This window comes from Oncorhynchus nerka, linkage group LG28 (assembly GCF_034236695.1).
Source record: "Oncorhynchus nerka isolate Pitt River linkage group LG28, Oner_Uvic_2.0, whole genome shotgun sequence".
Lineage (NCBI taxonomy): Eukaryota > Metazoa > Chordata > Actinopteri > Salmoniformes > Salmonidae > Oncorhynchus > Oncorhynchus nerka.
The window spans coordinates 52488551-52509916 of record NC_088423.1 but is presented as its reverse complement, the minus strand read 5'-3'; the positions used below and the strand labels follow the sequence as shown (position 1 = coordinate 52509916).

The window sequence follows — 21366 nt, the reverse complement described above, 5'->3', positions numbered from 1 at the left end:
CATTACTCAGGGGACGATTCGGACATAGGAAATGTATGATTTTTTTAAAGCATTTTGATTTAAGCACTCAGTATTTGGTATTCAGACTTACCTTATGAAGACATTTAGTAGATTTAAAAACATCTAATCTTGTAGATTATTTAGGGTTAGGAAGGCATTTATGAATCTACCTACTTCATAAAAAAAAAACTTGTTTTCAAAATTCTGAATGAATTTTGATTTGATTCATTTAGAATGTTTATTCATAAATTTATTCACAAATATTCATCCACTTTTAGTGCACTTCGGAGCATACAAAACTACAGCATGTTATCCATACCTGATTGGAAAAATAGAGAAATTCAAATGAGCTATTTCCACCTTATAAACCAGTATTTTCACTTGTTCATCACATTGACTTTTCATGAACATTTTCACTTAAAAATACATTTCTGCTTATTAAATATATAATTACTCACAATTAAACACCCATTGAAACAGTATGTAAACATTCTTTCATAAATCTGTCAATATTCTTCTTTACCATTAATCAGACAATAGAAATAGTACAAATAGAATGGCTTTCAGTATAAATGGAGATCTAATAGAATATTTGTATCGTCAGGCAGGATACTTTCCACTGTCCAACCCTATTCATAGTTTAAAGTTCCAGATGGACACAATCACACGGAAAATCATTTATATACTGTCAGGGACAGAGGTGTAATGGAAGTGGATGATAACAAACAAACAAACAAACAGACAGACAGACAGACGCACTGTAGTAAATTCTCCTCATGCCATGATTCTCTTCCAGTTCAGTCTACAGTTTGTCCGTTCTTTGCCAGGCTACAAATACGGAGTGAAAATACACAAATTAACAATGTGGGATTATTAGGAAATTGGGAAATACAAAAAGAGGATAGGAAATACAAAAGCAAACGTAAACTAATCATCAAATATTATACCCCAATTTCCTTTGCAGTAACCAACAGTTCAGGGTAGTGTCCACTAGACGTGAAATGTAAGAAAGTGGTCCGAAACTTGGGGGAACTATCTGAACATGTACAATAAAAACATGTTTGTTTTCTGTTGCAAAACGTTTCCCTACAGTGTGCGCTAATGAACACAACCCTGGTGTTCTTAACTTCCAGAGGAGTGAAACAAGGCCTTGCGTCACCTCTCTCTCTCAGTTTGGTATGAGTTTGGTTACGGGTGAGTAGTTGTTCACGATGACCTGGACCACAAAGTCTTTTTGTATCTTAGTGTCCTGGAGCCGGGTCTTATCTGTTAGCAGTTTCCCTGCAAAGAACCAGCGTTGGTGGGCCACTTCAATATCCTCCTGCCCCTCCAGGGCTGTCTTCAGCTGGGAAATGGAGTCTGACATGGAGGCGCTTATACGTAGGTCCTTACCTGTGGAGGAGAAAGACATTGGTCAAGTTACTTATACAATCAGGGGTCTGTTCAGGAATATAGAATGGCGTCTTTCAATTAAGGACTCTAGCCACAAGCTTTAAAACTGCAATGTTTCTCTCTGCCTCATGGCAAAATGTGTAAAATTGCAGGAAATTAGCATTAAAACTGCAACATTTCGTTTAAGATGCTAAGAGGAGAGCCTTTAAAAGGTTCCTTCCCAGGGCCGAGACTTGGTTCACCCAGCCATACACTGCCAAAGTCATAATGTAACTCCTTGTATGCTATTTTGTATCCCACTCAAGTTACGAGGGGGTCCCTGATGAATTTGCTATCACAAAAGTTTGAGAACCCCTGGCATAGGTCGATTTCAAGACCCAAAACCTGGTTAGATGGCGTCAAGTTAGCTAAAAGGGTGAGTGACTAACTGTGTACTGTTTTGGCAGAGTGAATGTACAAAGACTTGCCACATCCACAAGAGACACCCACATTATACCCCCCCCCCCAAACTCTCGTTTGGCTTCAGTCATGGCAGCTGTACTTCTTCATGACCAAGCTGAAAAAACAAGGCCAAATCTAGAGCTTCAGGTCCCCTTTAAACACACTGTCAAAAATAACTAGGCCTGAGGGGCTGACATTCACACTCCAGATTATTAGTATTGGAATGACCCTGGGGATTGGGCATAGACTTATCCTGGGTGGTGTACTACTCTAATCTAGATAGAGGAGTAAGCGAGCTAACTTTGGTCAACTCTAAATTCCCTCCCTCTCGCAAAGAGTGCATCATCATCCCTTTGTTCTCCGGACCATATTTGAGGAATATATTTTAAAAAATAGTCATATTCAAATACATATCACACGACACAGTTAGAATTGATAGGATGTATTTGAAACATCACACGCAGTAAAACTTCTAATAGCACATTTCACCCCATAGTCTGCTGAATTTGCAGGTTAACTTTTTTTTCATTTTGATTTGGGCAAAAATGAAAATGTGGCACTGACTCCCCCATGTATTGACTTGCAACCAGTCATGTGCGACATGAACACGCAGGCTGGTAATGATAGGATGTAGGCAGGTGTTTGATCAATATTTACCTTTGTAACATGAATGAAGACTGAGCTTGAATGGGAAGTTAACTGAAGGTAGCTCATTTCAGAAAAGCCTGAGTACATTGATCTAGATTCATAGTATACCCCTCTTATCTCAATGAAGAACCCCAGAGAGAAATTTAACAAGTAAACGACAAAAGAGAAAAGGAATAGGGTGTCTCTCTTACCACACGAGAGACGTACTCGTAGCTGGAACTCCTCTTTAGGAGGAGGGGGAGGCTTTTTCTGCTCCTTTAGATTGGGAGCTTGGCTCTCATTGGTGCATTCATTGATGAGGTTGGTGGGAGGAGCTAGAGTGTAGGCAGGAAGCTGGTAGCGGTTCCCCAGCTCATCATAACTCTCTGTCAGCGTACCTGGATGGGACAGATAGACACAAAACAAACCTCAGTAACACTCAGTGACAAGTCCTATCTGAAATTAACCCCCAGACTCTAGGGACCCCTAGACTAGAGGTGGCCAACCCTCTGCCCGGATCTACAGCACAGGCTATTGCTCTAGCCCTGCTGAAACACCAATTCTGCAATGATCTGTTTAGAAAATAATACTAGAATGATGCAATACCACATGTCAAACATGCACATACATTAGAGAGGAGCTTTCCCCCTCTGCTGTGTCCATAATGTCTATGTAGCTAAATCCCTGAGGTCTTGTCATGCTGCCCAGGACTATTATATAACTACACAGCAGTAATCTGACAACCAGAGACACACAGATCTCAAATCAGCTAACTGGTCATGAATTATGTCACCCGTAGCCTGGTGGAACCAGACTGATCGCAGTGTTAAGTGAAACATAAATGGTAAGCCCTCTGTCATGTGATCAGGCTGGTTCCATCAGGACACATCACCCAGGCTATAAAAATACATGGTGGAGCGATTACTATATTGATGCCAGTGCAATCCATTCAGATCTCCACAAGTGCATATAGGGAGTTTACACTCCCTATCTAGAACCTAATATGGTTCTTTGGATGTTGCCATAGGAGAACCCTTTGAAGCAGAACCGTTTTGGGTTCCATGTAATACCCTTTCCACAGGGAGGTTCTACATGAAACCAAAAAGGACTTTTACCTGGAACCAAAAAGGGTTCCCCTATGGGGACAGCCGGAGAACACTTTTGGGGTCGATTTGGGTTTAGGCATAGGATTGATATAGCATTATAATGTCCGTCAGGTTGGTGCCAAATGTTATAAATACTCATTTTATATTAGTTAGATGTTACAAGTTAGTTATTAAGATGGAACGTGCATGTGTGTGTGTGTGTCTCACCGTGTGGTAGTGTGATGCAGGCTCCATCCACTATGGCCTGAGCCAGTTCCATGTCGTTAACCTCTGCAGCCACTGCTGCCGCTCGGAGCGCATCCCAAATCTCCTTCCTGCCGTCAAAGGCTGGAGCAGTCTCCCAAAACTCATCCCTCTTACTCCTCAGCTGGCCCTCAGTCATAGGGTACTCACTCTTCCATTTAGGGCACTCCTTCTTAAGGGGCTCATTGCGTCCTGAATGGAAATAAAGAAAAAGTAAATACATCAGGTTGCGTATATTTAATGAGGATATTCAATTCAGCGTTTCGATCTGAATGTACACTGCCATTCCTCTGAATATCATGTAATATAACACTTATTACAGAGTGTAGCTTACTAGCTCTCATTCATTGTAATTTTTAAATGCCAATCATGTGTGGCTGGAGCTAGCCATTATATAAAGGATTATTAGGGGGCTTGTCTATATTCAGAAGTAGGACATCCACAGACTATTCTCTTGTCTGTCTTTGACTCATGGCATCAATTGATGAACAGTGAGTGAGAAAACATATAGGGAGAACAGAAGCAACCAAAGCAGAATCGTATAATTTGACAAAATAGGACAGAAGTGAATAGTCCTGGACCTCAACATGCAAGCACACCACATTCTAGAAAAACAAAACTTTGCATGAAACATGAAGATCAGATGCATTCATCTTCAAGGTGGATAACAATCAGCTTACAAGATGGACAGAACTCCAGAATAACAATAAACACCAATCATTATATAAAAAGGTGACAAGTAAATGTAACGAGGCAGAAAGTAACCCTCAACAGGAATAGTTATTTAGACACTCTGTCAATGTCTGCCTCTGAGAAAACCAGAAACCTTTGAGTAAATCTCCACTGTGGTTGCCAGGTTGGCCTAGGTCCCTAGGTCTCTCAAGGTTTAAAGATTGGCCAGAGTTCAGGTATATCTGGGGCTTAACTTTATACTGCTGAAGCACATCTCAAGAAGAGGTGTGTGTACCCCTCTGTAAGCATCTTCAGAGTAGAGACTCAGTATAATAGTGGTAGTCATTGTGGTCATAGTGGAGTATACAGTACAGGAAACTAAGGTCACTTTGATTCAGAGAGAGAGGGGGAAATCAAAGTGATTATTTATAGTGCAGTGGACTGTCCAGAGTTACATCCACACACACTCATTTTAGTGGACAACAGTCCAGTGGATTACCACAGTAATCAGGCACCACATAACAGGATTTAGCTCCTGCTATCCCACAATGCATTGCTCTGAGAGGTGAGTGCTGAGTGGAGACTGACAGGTGACTGCTATAGACCCAGATACTCCCTTGGTCACAGGCTGTAGCTGCGATAGCAGATGTTCTGACTTTATACACGGCACTCTTTGAGAGAGGTAGTTAGCAAACTAGGCCAAAGACCCCTCAGAGACACCAATACTCCTTAGCTGGCCCACAAGAATCGAATGGTATACCATATCAAAAGCTTTGGCCAAGTCAATTAAAATAGCAGCACAACTTTGCTTAGAATCAAGGGCAATGGTGACATCATTGAGGACCTTTAAGGTTGCAGTGACACATCCATAACCTGAGCGGAAACGAGATTGCGTACCCGAGAGAATACTATAAACGTCAAAAAAGCCAGTCAGTTGATTATTGACAAGTTTTTCCAACACTTTTGATAAACAGGGCAAAATAGAAATTGGCCTATAACAGTTAGGATCAGCTTGATCTGCCCCTTTAACTTGTTAGAGAAGTGCTCCAGCTGTGGGGATCAAATCAGCAGAAATGCTCAAGAGCGCCACCATAGAGGTTGATAAACCTCAAACTTTCATTAAAATTGACATACAATATACTGAATTAAAGCTACACTCGTTGTGAATCTATCGACCAAGTCAGATTTGTAAAATGCTTTTCGGGGAACGCATGAGAAGCTATTATCTGATAGCATGTAACACCACAAAAGACCCGCAGGGGACGTAAACAAAATAATTAGCATATTCGGCGCTACACAAACCGCACAATAAAATAGAAAACATTCATTACCTTTGACCATCTTCTTTGTTGGCACTCCTAGATGTCCCATAATCACTATTGGGTCTTTTTTTTTCGATTAAATCGGTCCATATATAGCCTAGATATCGTTATATGTAGACTGTGTGATCAACGGAAAAAAAACTGCGTTTCATAACGTAACGTCATTTTTTAAATTCAAAAAGTCGACGATAAACTTTCACAAAACACTTCGAAATACTTTTGTAATGCAACTTTAGGTATTAGTACACGTTAATAAGCGATAAAAATCCTCAAGAGGCGATGTGAAAAGATTAGCTTGCCTGTGGAAAAATTGCTGTCTTGAAAAAGTCGAACCAAAATCTGGGCGGGGACAGTAGGAAAGGAGTTCCTTTGTTTCGGTTAGACCAAGAATCAATTGCGCAACAAATGACGTGACTCTAGACAAGCTGGGGAAGCTGTAGCCAATGAAAACTCGGCTCTATGTAATTCTGTTCGCTTTTAACAATTGCCTGTCGTAGCGGAAGAATATATTTTTCCATTTTCAGTGAACAGATTTTCATGCACTATTTGACGAAACGCACGTTCTGTAAATGGCACAGGCGTGATTTAAACAGTTTTGGAAACGTCTGAGTGTTTCCTATCCACGCACACTAATCATATGCATGTACTATATTCCTGGCATGAATAGCAGGGCGCTGAAATGTTGCGCGATTTTTAACAAAAAGCTAAGAAAATTCGCAACATCCTTATTATATAAAGGACGCACCGTGGCTGCCTTCCAAGCAATGAGAACCTCCCCAGAGAGGAGAGACAAGGTAAAAAGGTCAGAGATAGGCTTGGCGATGATAGGGGCAGCAACATTTATACCCCGTGCTGAGCTAGTAGTGTAACAGAAACGTAACGTTGCTACAGTAATGTTTCATCCCCTCTGACTGAAGTTGTGTCTCAAGAGAATGAACTACTGTGATTGCTCAATTAAACATTTTGTGATTATGCTGCGGGACTTAGAGGTAAATTGTGGTTTAGTACGGTACCCTGCGTCACTACTTCATTGCTCCAGGCCAGAGCAAGGGGGAGTTAGTTAGAGCACTGATTATGCTTTTAGGTCCCAAGGTGCTACTTTGTCTCTAACTGACAATGAATGGGCGACATACACCAAATAGAAACTAATAATTGTGCACGACTTCAAAACTGAACTTCAATGAACTGAATGATGAGGATGAAGAAAGTGATTGAATTTAGAACAATAGCATAAGAATTGCTATTCCTCTGTCCTGAATATACACACCCAGAAAAATACACTTTTTTTGTTACTACTTGTCTACTTGTATTACTTAGTAAAACTGTTGTTACACTAAGGTTTTTATTCTAAGATAAACTTAGACTTCAATTAGGGTGTGGAAATGTTAGGATTATTTTGTAGCCTACTCCCGACCAGTCACATTGTACAGAGCTTGAGTGGCGCAGTGGTATCGGACACTGCATCAGAGTGCCATTTTCCTCACTTTACATTATTTGAAAACAAAATCTCGAAAATCCCGTTATTTTTTAAACAAGCCACAGAAAGTTGGTTGCAATTTCAGTTTAATCCACCAGAAAAGACCGAACAAATAATACAACAAAAACTGTGGTTAAACTCAAATATACTAATTGATTAAATAAACTGTAGCAATTGGAACCTTTAACAAGTGTAAGGGGGGAAAAGTATTATAATTATTATTAATATTAACCCTTGTTTTTCACAAATGTATCAGGCTGTGAATTCTGCAAACAACGTTTCTAGGACGGGCTATTAACAGGACAATATATACAGTGCCTTGCGAAAGTATTCGGCCCCCTTGAACTTTGCGACCCCTTGAACTTTGCAGACTCCATCAGGTTTTCTTCCAGAATGGTCCTGTATTTGGCTCCATCCATCTTCCCATCAATTTTAACCATCTTCCCTGTCCCTGCTGAAGAAAAGCAGGCCCAAACCATGATGCTGCCACCACCATGTTTGACAGTGGGGATGTTGTGTTCAGGGTGATGAGCTGTGTTGCTTTTACGCCAAACATAACGTTTTGCATTGTTGCCAAAAAGTTCAATTTTGGTTTCATCTGACCAGAGCACCTTCTTCCACATGTTTGGTGCGTCTCCCAGGTGGCTTGTGGCAAACTTTAAACTACACTTTTTATGGATATCTTTAAGAAATGGCTTTCTTCTTGCCACTCTTCCATAAAGGCCAGATTTGTGTAATATACGACTGATTGTTGTCCTATGGACAGAGTCTCCCACCTCAGCTGTAGATCTCTGCAGTTCATCCAGAGTGATCATGGGCCTCTTGGCTGCATCTCTGATCAGTCTTCTCCTTATATGAGCTGAAAGTTTAGAGGGACGGCCAGGTCTTGGTAGATTTGCAGTGGTCTGATACTCCTTCCATTTCAATATTATCGCTTGCACAGTGCTCCTTGGGATGTTTAAAGCTTGGGAAATCTTTTTGTATCCAAATCCGGCTTTAAACTTCTTCACAACAGTATCTCGGACCTGCCTGGTGTGTTCCTTGTTCTTCATGATGCTCTCTGCGCTTTTAACGGACCTCTGAGACTATCACAGTGCAGGTGCATTTATACGGAGACTTGATTACACACAGGTGGATTGTATTTATCATCATTCGTCATTTAGGTCAACATTGGATCATTCAGAGATCCTCACTGAACTTCTGGAGAGAGTTTACTGCACTGAAAGTAAAGGGGCTGAATACTTTTGCACGCCCAATTTTTCAGTTTTTGAATTGTTAAAAAAGTTTGAAATATCCAATAAATGTCGTTCCACTTCACGATTGTGTCCCACTTGTTGTTGATTCTTCACAAAAAAATACAGTTTTATATCTTTATGTTTGAAGCCTGAAATGTGGCAAAAGGTCGCAAAGTTCAAGGGGGCCGAATACTTTCGCAAGGCACTGTATATTGGTCATGTTGATCACGGCTCCCGATTGGCGCAGTCGTCTATGGCACTGCATCTCAGTGCAAGAGGATTCACTACAATCTCTGGTTTGAATCCAGGCTGTATCACATCCGATCGTGATTGGAAAGTCCCATAGGGTGGACAAATGGCCCTTAGATATTAATTTAGAATCCTCCAATCCTCTAAATGTCATTGAAACAAATATTTGTAGATATTCTGTAGGCCTACCGTAGGTGACATGAGTATCACTAGTGTTGAGTAATGCGCTGTTGAAAGTGGTGTAGGTATTATTTATTTAAAAAGCATATTGAAGTTCGAAGCAATTGAATTTGAAGCATCAAATGCTTCACAAAGCTGCCCTCTGGTGATCAAACTAGCACTAACTAGCATTAATGGTAACAATGGCTGACAATTAAATAACGTGCCATAGAATTCTGTGGAAACCCACAAGGTGTGCTGCAGTATGACACAACTTTTAAAGTTAGAACCACTGTAGCTAGCTAGTAGGTACCACAGCCAGTTCAGCTCTAGTCTCTAGCTATCTGTCAGCTGTTGTATGTATGGAAATGTTTTGTAACCTTTTTGTCCCATTTCAACAGAAGTAAATTCACTTGGCTTGTTTTCGTCAGTTGATGTACCATTAGAGCCAGCCAAAAGTTGGCTAACGTTAGCTAGCTACAGTACCAGTCAAAAGTTTGGACACACCTACTCATTCAAGGGTTTTTCTTTAGTTTGACTATTTTCTACATTGTAGAATAATAGTGAAGACATCAAAACTATGAAATAACGGATATGGAATCATGTAGTAACCAAAAAAGTGTATTTTATATTTGAGATTCTTCAAAGTAGCCACCCTTTGCATTGACGACAGCTGCACACTCTTGTCATACTCTCAACCAGCTTCACCTGGAATACTTTACTCTTGCACTCTGTTTTTCCTCTCTTGAGTTCCCACAGATGCTGAGCACTTGTTGGCTGCTTTTCCTTCACTCTGTGGTCCAACTCATCCCAAACCATCTCAAATGGGTTGAGATCAGGTGATTGTGGAGGCCGGGTCATCTGATGCAGCATTCCATCACCTTCTTGGTCAAATAGTCCTTACACTGCTTGGAGGTGTGTTGGATCATTGTCCTGTTGAAAAACAAATGATAGTCCCACTAAGCGCAAACCAAATGGGATGGCGTATCGATGCAGAATGCTGTGGTAGTCATGCTGGTTAAGTGTGACTTGAATTCTAAATAAATCACAGACACTGTCACCAGCAAAGCACCATCATACCTTCTCCCCATGCCTCATGGGAGATCATATGCAGAGATCAATCATTCACCTACTCTGCGTCTCACAAAGACAAGGCGGTTGGAACCATAAATATCACATTTGGTCTCATCAGATCAAAGGACAGATTTCCACCAGTCTAAATGTCCAATGCTCGTGTTTCTTGGCCCAAGCAAGTCTCTTCTTCTTATTGGTGTCCTTGTGAGGAATACCTGGGAGAAGCTATTGATGATGATGAATGGATACAGATATGTTTGAATGCCCAGTCATGTTCATTTTATTATCTCAGCCATAAATTACTGAAGTTTAAGACCATCCATAGAACATACTAAACTGAGCAAAAAAAGAATAATAATCCCATTTTCAGGACCCTGTCTTTCAAAGATAATTAGTACAAATCCAAATAACTTCACAGATCTTCATTGTAAAGAGTTTTACCTTTTTGGGCTACATGGCAGTATTCAGAATTTTGGATGACTGAAGTGCCCATAGTAAACTGCCTTTTACTCAGGCCCAGAAGCGAGGATATGCATATAATTGGAAGCATTAGATAGAAAACACTGAAGTTTCTAAAACTGTTAACATAATGTCTATGAATATAACAGAACTGATATGGCCCATTCAGGGATTTTTTTTTGATGCGAGTGGTTTTCCATTGAATGCCTATTGACTATATAAAGGGTTTAGGGCCCAGATTGCAGTTCCTATGGTTTCCACTAGATGTCAACAGTCTTTAGACATGGTTTCAGGCTTGTTTTCTGAAAAATTATGAAGAATAGGAACTTTTGGAATCATGCAGTACTGGTTTGTGCACGTGACTGTGTGCGCGCTTTTCATTATTTTTCCTTTCTATTGGATACGCTATTGTCCGGTTAAAAAATATGATAAATTATTTAGTTAATTGTCAACCTGAGGATTAATTATAAACATCGTTTGACATGTTTCAACAAACTTTACCGGTACTATTAGGATGTATTTATCTGCATGTTTTGACCGCCTTTGAGCCAGTGGATTACTGACCAAAACACGCCAACAAAACTGAGTTTTTGGGATATAAAAATGGACTTTATCGAACAAAACAACCATTTATTGTATAGCTGGGACCCTTTGGATTGCCAACAGAGGAAGATATTCAAAGGTAAGTGATTTATTTTAACGCTATTTCTGACTTTCATGACGCCTCTGCTTGGTTGGAAAATGTTTGTATGTTTTTGTATGCGGGGTGCTGTCCTCAGATAATCGCATGGTATGCTTTCGGCGTAAAGCCTTTTTGAAATCTGACAAAGCGGCTGGATTAACAAGAAGTTCATCTTTTAACCGATTTTTAACACTTGTATTTTCATGAATGTTTATTATTACTATTTTTGTAATTTGAATTTGGCGCTCTGCAATTTCACTGGATGTTGTCGAGGTGGGACGCTAGCTTCCCAAAGAGCACAAAGAAGTTACACTGTTGCCCACTCTTGTTCAATGAACCATAAACAATTAATGAACATGCACCTGAGGAATGGTCGTTAAGAAACTAAACGCTTACAGACGGTAGGCAATTAAGGTCACAGTTAAGAAAACTTAGGACACTAAAGAGGCCTTTCTACTGACTCTGAAAAACACCAAAAGAAAGATGCCCAGGGTTCCTGCTCATCTGCGTGAACGTGCCTTAGGCATGCTGCAAGGAGGCATGAGGACTGCAGTTGTGGCCAGGGCAATAAATTGCAATGTTCGTACTGTGAGACGCCTAAGACAGCGCTACAGGAGACAGGACGGACAGCTGATCATCCTCGCAGTGGCAGACCACGTGTAACAACACCTGCACAGGATCGGTACATCCAAACATCACACCTGCGGTACAGGTACAGGATGGTAACAACTGCCTGAGTTACACCAGGAAGGCACAATCCCTCCATCAGTGTTCAGACTGTCTGCAATAGGCTGAGAGAGGCTGGACTGAGGGCTTGTATGCCTGTTGTAAGGCAGGTCCTCACCAGACATCAGTGGAAATAACGTCGCCTATGGGCACAAACCCACTGTCGCTGGACCAGACAGGACTGTCAAAAACTGCTCTTCACTGACGAGTTGCGATTTTGTCTCACCAGGGGTGATGGTCAGATTCGTGTTTATTGTCGAAGGAATGAGCGTTACACCGAGGCCTGTACTCTGGAGCGGGATTGATTTGGAGGTGGAGGGTCTGTCATGGTCTGGGGCGGTGTGTCACGACATCATCGGACTGAGCTTGTTGTCATTGCAGGCAATCTCAACGCTGACATCCTCATCCCTCATGTGGTAGCCTTCCTCCAGGTTCATCCTGACATGACCCTCCAGCATGACAATGCCACCAGCCATGCTGCTCGTTCTGTGCATTATTTCCTGCAAGACAGGAATGTCAGTGTTCTGCCATGGCCAGCGAAGAGCCCGGATCACAATCCCATTGAGCACATCTGGGAACTGTTGGATTGGAGGGTGAGGGCTAGGGCCATTCTACCCAGAAATGTCCGGGAACATGCTCTGCCTTGGTGAAATAGTGGGGTAACATCTCACATCAAGAACTGTCAGATCTGGTGCAGTCCATGAGGAGGAGATGCACTGCAGTACTTAATGCAACTGATACTGACTGTTACTTTTGATTTTGATCCCCCCCCTTTGTTCAGGACACATTATTCCATTTATGTTAGTCACATGTCTGTGGAACTTGTTCAGTTTATGTCTCAGTTGTTGAATCTTATGTTCCTACAAATATTTACACGTTAAGTTTTCTGAAAATAAACACAGTTGACAGTGAGAGGACTTTTCTTTTTGTGGACTAATCCATTGAGGCCACAGAGATGACACGGTCCAAGATTATAGAGATTGTGGCTCAGGTGCACAAGGCACGTCTCTCTCCAGAATGTGTTCTCTCCCGCCATTCATTGCTTCATAACTTTGTGTGCATTGTTTGCTGTGTCTATTAATTCCCCATTACACATGCATTCGGAAAGTATTCAGACCCCTTGACCTTTTCCACATTGTGTTACATTAAAGCCTCATTCTAAAATTGCTTAAATTGTTCGTTTCTCATCAATCTACACACAATACCCCATAATGACCAAGACAAAACAGGTTTTTAGACATTTTTGCAAATGTATTAAAAATAAGAAACAGAAATACCTCATTTACAAAAGTATTCAGACCCTTTTCTATGAGACTCTAAATTGAGCTCAGGTGCATCCTGTTTCCATTGATCATCCTTGAGATGTTTTTACATCTTGATTGGAGTCCACCTGTGGTAAATTCAATTGATTGGACATGATTTGGAAAGGCAGACACCTGTCTATATAAGTTCCCACAGTTGAAAGTGCGTGTCAGAGCAAAAACCAAGCCATGTCAAAGGAATTGTCCGTAGAGACGGGGATTGTGTCGAGGCACAGATCTGGGGAAGGGTACAATTTTTTTTGCAGCATTGAAGATCCTCAAGAATACAGTGGCATCCATCATTCTTAAATGGAAGAAGTTTGGAACCACCAAGACTCTTTCTAGAGCTGGCCGCCCGGCCAAACTGAGCAATCGGGGGAGAAGGTCCTTGGTCAGGGACGTGACCAAGCACCCGATGGTGACTCTGATAGAGCTCCAAAGTTCCTCTGTGGAGATGGGAGAACCTTCCAGAAGGACAACCATCTCTGCAGCACTCCACCAATCAGACATTTATGCTAGAGTGGCCAGACAGAAGCCACTCCTCAGTAAAAGGAACATGACAGCCCGCTTGGAGTTTGCCAAAAGGTACCTAAAGGACTTTCAGACCATGAGAAACAAGATTCTCTGGTCTGATGAAACCAAGATTGAACTCTTTGGCCTGCATGCCAAGTGTCACATCTGGATGAAACCTGCACCATCCCAGTAAAGCATGGTGGTGGCAGCATCATGCTGTGGGGATGTTTTTCAGCGACAAGGAGACTAGTCAGGATCGAGGGAAAGAAGAACAGAGCAAATTACAGAGAGATCATTGATGAAAACCTGCTCCAGAGCGCTCAGGACCTCAGACTGGGGCGAAGGTTCACCTTCCAAGAGGACAACAACCCTAAGCACACAGCCAAGTCAATGAACGACTGGCTTCGGGACATGTCTCTGAAATAACCTTGAGTGTCCCAGCCAGAGCCCGGACTTGAATACTTATTTTCCACCATAATTTGCAAATAAACTCATTAAAAATCCTACAATGTGATTTTCTGGAATTTTTTTTCTCATTTTTTCTGTCATAGTTGAAGTGTACCTATGATGAAAATTACAGGCCTCTCTCATCTTTTTAAGTGGGAGAACTTGCACAATTGGTGGCTGACTAAATACTTTTTTGCCCCACTGTAAGTCTAAAGAATACATTTCAGAAGAAGCAGACAAAATGTGGTGAATGCACATGCTTCTGAAGCCAAGATATGATTCATCCATATCCATCACATCCACAACCGTTATGGATGTTACGGATATCATAACGCTGAAAAAGGATACCGAGAAAAAAAAGAGAACAATTATAAACCACATAAAACCTTGACGAAAGAGAGCTTTATAGAGACATTTTCAAGACGATCTGATGTAAGAGGCATATTTTACATATTTTACATGTAACGTCGCCTCTCCCAATCACACCCCTATCTTCACAAGACGTAAGAACTAGCAAATAAAACTCATCAAACATCATCAAAATCTTAACTTCATAACAAACACTGGCGGACAACTGTGAGTGGGAAAACAAGCTCTGTGAGAACTTTCTAAACGCTGTGAAATATAATTGTCTGAAAAGCCATATTTGAGACATGGCCTCCTATTCTGTAATGGACAAATTTTAATGTAACTATTTCATAAAGGGACATAGTGAATGCTATGGAATGTCTATCAGGGACTGCAAAACACTGAACAAAGTGCTGATTTGCCCCTAGAATCACATAATAGGCATTACAATGCCTTGGGTGATGGCACTGGTATAGTTATACAGGAGAGAGGTCAGAGCTAACAGAATGATCCCAGGGCAGCCACCTGGACTGCCCGTCTACCAAACCCTTTCCAGGAAGTAGATTAGAGGAGTAGATCAGAAACTGGAGGTTCTGATGAATGGGATAGTACTTACTGCACAGCCAAAAGCACAATGACCCCTAAAGTTTAAATCTGTGACTCCCTTGAATACCAGTCAACAAAAATCCTTGCATCAATGCACTCATATTTCATGCAAATCTCAAGAATGTATGTTTCCCTCATACAGGCAGTGGCTATAATGGAAGTTTGATGCTGGTCTCCAGCCCTGACAGATGGTGCACAATGCATCAACAGTCAAACATCACTGGGAAACATACAAATCCTTTGTGTGCTGCAGGTTAGGCTGAGTTTAACGGCGATCCCGCCACTTTTCAACCTCACATTCATTATCTCCAGCACCAAACCAGTGCCTACATATGTGAAAACAGAGCCTTTCTATGATCTGTGTTTAAAAGAAAATAAGAAGGTCCTAAAAAATGCTTCTCTGACACCACAGGGTAGGATTAGCAAGAGGGATGGTATTTTGTTGCTCCCCACATCACTGTGGATCTCAGTGTTTTAAAATCATGTTTTAACTTTTGATGATGTCATGGGGTAGAACTTTTTAACTTTATATTTCTTCCTACAAAAGGTAGAAATGTGCCGTTTTCACATATTTAGATACTGGTATTATGTTTGAGATAATGAAAATTAGGTTGAAAAGTGGTGTAATTGCCCTTTAATAGTCACTATTATATAGTTATTACACACATTTGACTCCTGATACTACTACAGTATATTTCCATAATAATTAGTCTAAATCCCCTTATTTACATTACACACTTCCTTCTCCTCATAACCCTTCAGGGGGGTTGGGTTAAATGCGGAAGACACATTTCAGTTGAATACATTCAAGTGGACAACTGACTAGCTATTCCCCTTTCCCTTCCCTTCATAAACATCCCCTGTCCCCTGTTAACTGAATTCATGAAATGAGGTAGGTTATATTAACACGTCACACTATAGCTTAAGACAGATGTATTACAACCTAATAACAAGTTGTTACCAATATCTAAATGACCACATCTTACACATGTTGGAAAACAAACTATACACACTTAATACTTTTATGTTATTGGCAATTGAAGCTCTAGAAGGATGAGGCTCACTAGCACAGTCATCCAGCACTCCAACAATCCATAGTCCATCTGCAGCCATACTCACTTTTCAGCACCACCTTAATGGGAGACTGTGAGGGGTGGTACGGATGGTAGTCCCTAGAGTTAGCGACTCCCATGTTCTTCTCTTTCTCTCTCCCAGAGATTTTATGTGTGTGTTAGACACACAATCTCTTAGTTCCAGATACCGTTGTTTAAATCAAACACAACACTGACTCAGCGTCAGAAAAAACAGCCCTTCAGAGACTCCAACCAGAAATTGAAGCTTACGTCTAAGGTTGCAGTGGTCAAGGGTATGATCCCCACCACCTGGACTAGATTCTCACGCTTTGGCTATCCGTGACGACTACAGTTATCCTTGTGGAGTCTGAGCTAGGTTAGCTAGCTGTTGTGACACTTCCCTAGTTCTTTACTAACAAATGCCTTAATAACACACACACACTCACCCAGCCATCCAAAATACCCCAGGATCAATATATGACAGATGGAATATCTGGCTGCATATGCCATAAACAGCATCTATCAATAGTATCCTATCCAGATTGGCTAGGTAGGCAGCTAATGCTTACACAACAGCACAAATCCAATTAGCAAATTTAGGGGAAGAGGTCAAGAATAACCCAAGTCAACACCACAACCCCATTATAGACTTTAAACTCTGGTCAGACCATGCTAATCTGCTGTGAATGGGATTGCACCTGTTGATGGACAGTTCAAGGTATACTCCATTGTACAACTGTTTGGGGGTAGATAGTTGTAGGTAGAATCCATTGTACATCTCTTTGGGGGGAGGGGGGAGGCTACTTCTTGGTATAATCCAATGTATAGGTTACCTGTTTGTTAAGAAACAAACTTGGCCTTGGAAAGATCCAGGTATGATCCATTGCAGACCAGCCTAGACCAGAGACTATAGCTTCTGTAGAAGGGTCTTACATTAGCTTAACCATCATTTATATATTATGCCAATTACGCTTTCATTCAAAGTGACTAAGAGTCATGCGAGCATCCATTTTATGTACGGGTGGTCCACAGAATCAAACCCACTATCCTGGCATTGCAACCGCCATGCTCTACCAACTGAGCAACGTACAATCATATGATAATCCTAACAAAAAGGACCAAATGTTTTTGTTATCATAGGTGACATTGTAAACAAATAATGTAGTATATAGGTAAATTCATTTGAATTAAATCACTTTTTGACCACACCCCTTTTCATTTAAACAAAACTTTCAATGCGTGTTTTTGCCCATAGAAGGTCAGAAAGGGACTTTTTGGACCTGAATGCCAAAATATTTAGGAATTAGAGGTGCTCAAAGTTTAAACCCTGTTTGAAAGCTGATGGGTTCCTTCTCTTTTTAATAGAGGCCATCAAAACTCTGTTTTCTCACACAATTTCATAGCACAGCCTATAGAAATTTTGCGCAACAGGAACCCATTTCATCTTATGCATCAACCAGCTATGAGGAGCTGGCTCTCGCTGCGCAACAGGTGATCATATTCCGCTATAACACTGAATAACAGGGCTCTAATGAAGTGTTTGATTTGATTTTCGATTGCATTTGCATTGATGTCAGAGTGATTAGAGGGACACTAGCAACTGGCAGTTAGCAAGTTTGGTAGGCTACTACTAATGACCATCGGAAGCATTAGAGCACAGTTTTGGAGAAGTCTAGTTACTGTGACTCAATGGTCACGTGGAATTTCACTGCGGTAATGACTCCTGACTGCCAGCGGTAATATGGTCACCATAACAGCCCTAGTTACCGGTGTTTCTGTAACGCACATGAGATGGAGTTTGCAAAACAAATGGCCACTGGATTGATGCAAATAATCATGATATCATTCTGCCTGGTAGGCATAGGCTACTTTGAGTGAAGTATACACAATGCCCACTGAAGAAAAGTGGGTATATGACGTATACCCTCCACTACACCACTGTCTGCAGAGCATTATACAGTCAGAATTTCTTACCTCCTCGTTTTTTGCTCCATGTAGAGGTCCTGGCAGGCCCTGGTCCGTCCAGCTGATCCCTCCCCACACACCCGCCCATGACTGTCTCTGCAGAGCCATACAATTACATAACATCAGTAGCTACATAACATCAGGAAAACACACACAGTTATCAATCAGTTATAATGTTGCCAAACAAATGTAAGGGGAGCTATTGAAATATAGAAACAAAACAAATCATAAGCATTGTGTTTTTTTAATTCATCCAAATACAATACTTGTCAGTATGATGTATACCTGCAAAACACATCTCAGATTTGGATGGTCAATGACATTGGCTCATTGTTTAATTGGTAATGCTGTACTGGCAATGTTTACATGCCACATCTACCATGAGCTGTCAACGTGTCTGACAGCTCGAGCTCACAAACTGCAATTAAGATAGCAAGATGGCTGTTTCCATTAGCCTGAAGACCTGACTTTGAATTGCATTGGATTGGATTCAACATTCCGCATAAATGTGCATTTGGATGAGGAAAGTTCTCTCTCAACCTCTACAAACCCAGTATGTTTCATAAAATTATATTTTACTGGTTGTCGCGTGGTTGGTCCTTTTGCAGGTAAGAATGTGAGACAATATATCCACAGGAAAGTATGATTACACTAACTTTTGGAAAGCACTGGTAGTCACCTGAAGCACCTGCAGAAACATGTAAACACATGCACGAGCTCCTGCTGATGCTTTGGATGATATAAATCTGAACGCATAGTACTTTGAAACGTTAATGTAATTATATTGTCCTCTGGATATATTGTCTCACATTCCTACCTGCAAAATGACAAACCACGCAGACAACCAGTAAAGTACAATATAATTGTATTCTAGCCTGGGCAGCCACTAAGGACTAGCCTAGGAATGCTAGTCCCAGATGTTGCCTGTCGCATTCGGCCAATCCGGTTGCATCAATCAAGCTGAAGGGGAAGAAAGTAAGCATAGTTCCCCCTTTTTTCTGCCTTTTCACAATTACATTTATTTAAGGAGGCAATCGAAGCCTTGCATGAATGGAGAATGGTGTATGTACGAACCGGTCGCTGGGGGGGTCACAAGTGTATCACCAGCTGTACACATCAAGCCAAGATGATAGTAAAGATACATAAAACCACTAGCGGCTAACCCAGGCAAATTTCATTCACATTCTGGATTGTGGGATTTGAGAGGAATTTTTCTGATCCACATCCACACTTATGCCCGACGTAGAATTGAATGCAATTCGATATCGGGTCTTCAGGCTGTTTCCACATGTCTTGGTTTTGTATCTATCAAATAAATGCAAACGTAGCTTAAAAACTACACACATTAGACGAGTCTGTCAGCGCTGTTATTTGCAATTATTGCATTGGTAAACAATCAATTCAACAAAACAGGTTTTTATTTACCAGATATCCAGTTCGTTAAACTCAGCATTTGTCTGCAGTTGGCTTGCCACATCCAAATAACTTAAACTCCAAAGTTAGTTCTGGATTCAGCTGCAGCGATACGTGAGATGAGACACGAGTCAGCAGCTTTGCGCTGTGTCTGTCCTGTCCACCTTTGCGCCAACAGGTGCCTATTCTCACACCCGCTGTGCCAAGCCTGACCTGTGTGACGCTAACCGTAATAAGGAATAGCCACAATAGTGATATATGAGGTTCGCCTTAAAAATAAAAGTCCCCATTGAACGTGATTCAAACGGATATAAATAGTGGAATCATGGACTAGATTTAAAATAAAATAAAAATGTTTAACTTTATTTAGATCATGCTAAACAAGGTCGGAATGTTCTATAAAAATTCAACGAAAGACAAGAATGAGTTAATTTGACACAAAAAAGAAAACATCCGTTGAATTAGTACTCTGGATGTATTAGACTTTAGAATTGCATTGGAGACTTACAGTGCATTCGGAAAGTATTCAGACTCACATTTTGGTACGTTACAGCCTTATTCTAAAACTGATTAGGTCGTTTTTTACCCTCAATCTACACATTATTGCATTTTGTTTAATTTATAACATTCCGATCTTGTTAAGCGTTATCTGGTCAAAATATGGAATGGTTCCACTATTTGTTGTCTCCGTTTGAATCACTTTCAACGAGGCAACTTTTATTTTGAAGGCGAACCGCAAATTCCACTAGCATGGCTAATCCTTATTGTGGCTAGCTTCACACAGGCCCAAGACTGTGCCTGCTCTGACCCCTGCGTCCCAAAACTAGATGATCTTTTCGTTCGAATAAAAAAGGCCGTGGTATAAAAACTAGAGTTGATGTACTTGCAATAGATTGAAAACGCCCTGCGCCGTGTCTGATAAGGTAAACATGTGGATTCATCCATGCAATCAATCTGCAGCTTGTTTATAGATTTAATCGCCTTTCACTCGGCGTTCACTGTCCCGACGACAAAATTAATCGGAAACGCATGCGCAGTATAAACAGCAGCAGCAAGAAATATAATTTCTAGCTAAATCAAACATTTATCTTAAAACAGCCAGCCATAAAATGGTATACATGCATGTATGTAAATATAGTTCATTAAGAACAAGGCTGTATTGTAACAAAATGTGTAAAAAGCTCTGAATACTTTCCGAATGCACTGTATACACTCACTCACACACACTACATTGACACTCCCACACAAAACCCACACACATACACTACATACGCACAACCACATACCGACACAACACAAACACACATACATATGACACACACTTTTATACTTATCATTTGCTGCTGCTACTCTGTTCTTTATTTGACTCTTTATCATTTTCTATCCTGATGGCTAGTCACTTTACCCTGCCTTCATGTACATATCTACCGCAAATACCTTGTAACTCTGCACATTGATCTGCTACTGGTACTCTCTGTATATAGCTCCATTGTCTATTAAATGTTTTTCCTCGTGTTAATATTTTATTTGTATTATTATTTTTAAACTGCATCTTTGGGAAGGGCTCTTAAGCAAGCATTTCACAGTAAAGTCTACAACAGATTTATTTGGTGCATATGACATAAAATACAGTATTATTTGATATCAACCCTGCACTAGTCAAGCTTTACCCCTAACTCCTCAAGCTTCACCCTTGCATTGATCAGTTATCACGCAAGAAGAGGACGGAGGAGTGAATGGACTTTTGAGAAAAGGCCAGAGAAGAAAAAACAAACCTCTTTAATGATGTAAAGAAAACAGGGTAAATTTTAAATTTAATTTAAAGATCAAAAATAC

At 40.8% G+C, this 21366-nt stretch overlaps 1 protein-coding gene across 2 annotated transcripts; it reads right to left on the bottom strand.

The window, feature by feature from the left end:
• Positions 1-230: 230 nt before the first annotated feature.
• On the bottom strand, positions 231-19804 carry LOC115112787 (ubiquitin domain-containing protein 1-like). 2 transcript variants are annotated; one of them, XM_029639791.2, is made up of 5 exons: positions 19543-19804; positions 18127-18213; positions 3774-4001; positions 2673-2858; positions 231-1392 (listed from the first exon to the last, which is right to left on the bottom strand). In XM_029639791.2, the coding sequence occupies exons 1-5, from the start codon at positions 19592-19594 to the stop codon at positions 1169-1171; spliced, it is 777 nt and encodes a 258-aa protein (XP_029495651.2). In that variant the 5' UTR covers positions 19595-19804; the 3' UTR covers positions 231-1168. The 2 variants fall into 2 exon arrangements, with proteins under 2 accessions (XP_029495651.2, XP_029495652.2); XM_029639792.2 differs by lacking the exons at positions 18127-18213; positions 19543-19804 and adding an exon at positions 16199-16614.
• Positions 19805-21366: the final 1562 nt, after the last annotated feature.